At 35.9% G+C, this 4,934-nt stretch overlaps 1 protein-coding gene across 1 annotated transcript; it reads right to left on the bottom strand.

Annotated features, from left to right (window-relative positions):
* Nucleotides 1-1,407: 1,407 nt before the first annotated feature.
* RAB9B (RAB9B, member RAS oncogene family) lies at nucleotides 1,408-4,023 on the bottom strand. The gene is made up of 2 exons (XM_006899240.1): nucleotides 3,956-4,023; nucleotides 1,408-2,209 (listed from the first exon to the last, which is right to left on the bottom strand). The coding sequence occupies exon 2, from the start codon at nucleotides 2,165-2,167 to the stop codon at nucleotides 1,562-1,564; it is 606 nt and encodes a 201-aa protein (XP_006899302.1). The 5' UTR covers nucleotides 2,168-2,209; nucleotides 3,956-4,023; the 3' UTR covers nucleotides 1,408-1,561.
* Nucleotides 4,024-4,934: the final 911 nt, after the last annotated feature.

Genomic DNA, 4,934 nt, shown 5'->3' with positions numbered 1-4,934 from the left:
GCATGTTCATAATATAGTATATAACTATCAGTCAGGGTAATCAAAACTTGAAAATATATTTATGTCTTTTATCAAGTTTTCTTTAGGATGTTTACATTAGGGTACATAAGAATTATTCAGAACTCAAGAATTTTTCCTGCCATAATGTAAAAGCAAAAGGAATAACCATGCAACTTCTGTTAAAGTCTAATCACAGAATGGAGTGAGAATTTTTATAGTCCCTCTCCATAGTCTTAAATGTTTGTTATCTTAAGATCAAATGATAACATGACACTGAAGCATAGTTTGTAGATTCATAGAACTTTAAGCTGGAAGAGTTCCCAAACCACACATCTAGCCAGCACAGAAATTCTTATAAGGTATTTTACTAGATGGTCATCCAACATATTCTTGAATATTCTCAATGGAGAGGAGCTCATGATTAAGGCAATCCATTCTACTGTTTGGCAACTGTAATTAGGAGAAAGTTTATTCAAACACTAGGTTACAGTCTGTTCCCTTGCCACCTTTACTCATCTTAATGTGGCTTGTTGAACGTACAGTAAAACATACAAGAAACTCATTCTTTCTTTTATAATAAATATTCAAGTGAAGGAACCTTGTGAAAAAAGCCCATTATCCCCCAATCTTGTCTGAAGTCTTTTCTGTGAGCCCAGCATAATGGCCCAAAGGATTATCTAAATTATGAACAAAGCCATACGTTAAGCAGCATTGCTAAATATGAATTTGTCAGAGAAGCAACATCCCTATGCAGCAAAGGTAGATTTATGAAGTAAAAGCAAACCAACCATTCATTACAGAGAGTGGTTGGCACATTTATGCATAATTCATTCATTAGTACTCTGTCAATTCAAGCACAAGGTGTATGAAGATTTTTCAGTGCCATTCATGTATCTCTCACTGACGTGGTGTTGTTTTTTTTTTTCAAAATCTCCAAGAGGGAGCAAAAAATTCATAAGAATTTAAACAAGGCAGTGTACATTATTATATTTTTGCATATCTGATCATTATAGGATCTTTCTAATCCAAGCTTAGAATGTTCTTATTTGAATTAGTAGTTTTTATTGTAACACAGATCAGAATCTCCCCTCCCCATGGCAGAAATGTCATAAACTGCTTGGCAAGAGCCTGATGGTGACATATGTTAGTTGATTAATGCTTAAAGTGACAGTTATAACTCTTTAACTTCTTCATGCAGCTGGGTTCTAGGGTTCTGGGTTCCAATGCACTGTGATTGGAAAAATATTTCAACCTTTCAGGACTAAAGTTTTACGAAATGTCCTGATATACACAGGAAGTGGGAATAGCAGAAATCACACTAAATGCACTAGGCTTGGTAAAGTTTGGTGGGTTTTTTTTGTTTTGTTTTTTTTGTGTGTGTGTGTGTGTTTGGTTGTTGTTTTTTTAAAATCATTCTACAACTTTAATTTAAAAGGCTCTGGTTCACAATCACAACCTTACTTCTTAACCTTTTGTGTATGTGTGCACCCTTAGAGGGTCTCAGTTATTCTTACATTACTGGCTGATCAATTAAGGACATGTTTTAAAAGATTCTTTACTTTTAACAACATGAAGAGCCTGCTTTGGAGCCACTATTCAAGTCAATGGTGTGACCTAACATGCAATGCTCCAACTGTTCCTCTACAGCTAAAACTTGCCTGACAGCTTCTTCAAAGGCCACTGTCACATTAGTATCATCTTTGGCACTTGTTTCTAAATAAGGATAATTCCCATTCTCTGTGCACCAGGCCTTTGCCTCCTCAGTAGTCACTAGCCTATCCTCTTTGTCTACTTTGTTACCCAGTACTACAAAGGGGAAGTGCTCAGGATCCTTCACATCTGCATAGTAGATGAATTCTTTCTGCCAGTTTCCGAGATTCTCAAAGCTCTGCCGGTCATCCACACTGAAGGTCAAGAGGCAGCAGTCTGCTCCCCTGTAGAAGGGTGTCCTTAGGCTCTTGAAACGTTCTTGCCCTGCAGTGTCCCAGATCTGGAGGGTAACAAAGCGTCCATCTACCTCCAGATCTCGGTTTAAAAACTCTACCCCTATAGTGTGGAAAGCTTGGGAGTCAAATTTATTGGTTACATAACGGTTCATAAGTGAGCTTTTCCCAACTCCACCATCACCCAAGAGAATGACCTTTAAGAGCAGGGATTTCCCACTCATTGTTTCAGGACCAGATGAGGAGGAGTTTGTAGCCAAGAAAACCTGAAAAAGAAAAGAAAAAGTAGGAGGAAAAACTGTTAAACTGGAAATGGAAATAAATTCCATAGTAAATGTCTCTGAATTATGAGGCATTTTAATTTAACTTGTCTTGATTCATGCTCATTGATTGATATAGTATAGCAGGAGGAATAAACTTTTTGAACAAGGGAGGAAAAGTTCTTGCTTTTATGATGTCTGTTGCCTGTTCCAGGAAAATGGCCAAACGACATCAGCAAATGGAGTAGCAGATGGTGCTGTAATTTGGTTCCTTTCTGATCCTGTTCTAGGGGTGCTAGCCTAGAACAGGCATGCCACTTGAAAGGATAAGCACATTAGATTCTGGTTTGAACAGATCCAAACAAGATGCAAACAGTATGACAATAACTTAGACTTTGAAGTCTGCTCATGAATGAATCCAAGAATTCTTGAAGAAAGATAGCTGTGTGAGTTGAATTTTTTATTCTATCAATAAATGTCTGGGCCGGAATTAGGTGGACTCCAGAATTTGGAGGAGGAAAAAGGGTCAAGTTTCTCCAGACATTTGTCTCATTTTGCTTGCACTGATATGTTACGTGCACATGCTGTCAAGTTGGAACCAACTCATATAGGTGACTCTCCGGTGGGTTTTCAAAGGAAATAGATCTCATGGAGGAGATTGCCTATTTTTCTCCTAAAAAGCAGCTTGTGGATTCAAACCACAAAACTCTGGGTTGGCAGTCCAGTTCCTTACCACTAGGCCACCAGAGCTCCCTTGATTGATATAGACCTGCCTTATAAATAGAGTCTTGCATAATGTTTTCTTCATGATAGTTGACCAATACAGTAATTGTTATTATAGCTTGCTAATTTTGAGATTTAGGTTCTAATTCCCTCAATTCTAAAGTGCTAATGATTATAAAGTTCCCTTCTTGTCACCCCACATCATGTATACACATGGAGTGTGCAGCCTGCACTTTAAAACAGATCAAATGTTTGCTGAGCTACAGTTAGGCACTCTCACACTAGGCCAATTGTGGGAAATAATAATATTATGTCTGCCAGAGACCCAGAGGGATGAAAAAGCCCCTGCAAAAGTGCTTTTGAGGCATACATTGTTATATGTGTAATAAAATTTTTAAAAAATCCAGTAGAACTTAAAATAAGGAACTTTGATAGCATGATGGTTAAGCGTTTAGCTGCTACCAAAAAGTTAATGATTTGAGTCCTCCCAGTGGTTCCCCAGGAAAAAAACCTGGCAATCCTATGGGCAGTTCTACTCTGTTAGATGGTGTCACCATGGGTTACGTCGACATGAAGGTACCTAACAAAAAAAAATCATAAAATATTTCTGGTGTGTACATGAATGAACTATAATTTTTCTAGTTATTAGTTTTTTATGTTTTTTTAGTTATTAAATTTTATTAGTTTTAATGAACATTTACAGAGATTTTGGGTTTTCATTCATTCATTGTTGCACTATTTTCTCTACCCTCCTCCCCAGTTTGTTCTTCTTTTTCCCCCCCGAATGTCTGTTTTAATTGTCCAATTGCCACAGTGCTTGTCAAAGCCAGTTCTGATTAATCTCCTTTGTCAGTGTGTCCTTTGCCATTCCCTATCACTCCTCCCTGAGAGAGACTTCATCCTGATTCATAAGGAAAAGGGGATGGTGTATTCTCTTAGCTACTTCCTACTGAAAAGTAGTTATTAGTTTTTAAGAGGCTAATTTTAAAAAGTATATATAATTTATAGTACACTCCATGAAATACCTACCCAGTTAGGTCTTTATCACAGTTTTAATCTTTTCTTTTTCCTGTTGTTTTATTCTTTCTTTTTAGGGTTCTAGAATATAGATGATGAGACATTATTTTAAAGTAAAACAAATATAGCAAAATGATAAAAGCTATGTAATAAAGCAAAGTTAGGGTACACACACACACACACAAATACATTCTAATCAGAAATGAAAACAGAAACACTTATATACAGAAAGTGCTTTCCACAAATATATATATATATATGATATAGAAATTATTGCAAGAACTTAAACTTGTCCTAACTTGAATGTACACTCTATAGTTTTCTAGTTTTATATTGCCTTTCCTCTGAAAGCAAAAGAAATGAGACAAAATTGGTGCTAACTCCCAGCAGATGATATTATGGAAAGGGAAAGCCTAAAGTAATCTAAGAAATTATGAAATCCTAAACCAGAAATTAAATGCCTTCCCTTTATACCTGTCAACATTCCCATCTTCATTAACTTATTCATGCACTTGTCAATCTGCCCCAAGGTTGTCTCTACAATTGATTCCACAAGATTAGAGAAGAAAATTATGACTAAGGATTCCTTGTTTACACGTGTATTCTTTTGGCCAATTAATTTAAGTCATTTTTCTTGAATGTAGGATTTTCATATTCAGCTGGATTTATTAAATTTGTTAAATTCAAATATATTTTCACTTAATATTACATTTAATTCTGACAAGAGTCTTATTTAAGCAGTATTAAAGGTACTGGTCTAAAAAAATAGTTCCTAGGTTTATAAAGTGTTCTTTCTTATAAAAAAATACTTCTCTCCCCCCAATATCTGCTGCATAAAAAACTCTTGTTAAATTTTGTCATATGTAAAGCACATAATAACAGACTAATTACAGAGCTTACAAAAAAACCCTCAAAGCCATTACTTTCAAATTGGAAGCAATCCATAGCTGACCCTCTGGCAGGTTTTCAGAGGCTATAAATCACTTGGGAA

This window comes from Elephantulus edwardii, unplaced genomic scaffold (assembly GCF_000299155.1).
Source record: "Elephantulus edwardii isolate Elephantulus edwardi_28Jun2011 unplaced genomic scaffold, EleEdw1.0 scaffold00249, whole genome shotgun sequence".
Classification (NCBI taxonomy): domain Eukaryota; kingdom Metazoa; phylum Chordata; class Mammalia; order Macroscelidea; family Macroscelididae; genus Elephantulus; species Elephantulus edwardii.
Note: the sequence above shows the minus strand (reverse complement) of the source record. Positions and strands in the feature narration are given on the sequence as shown.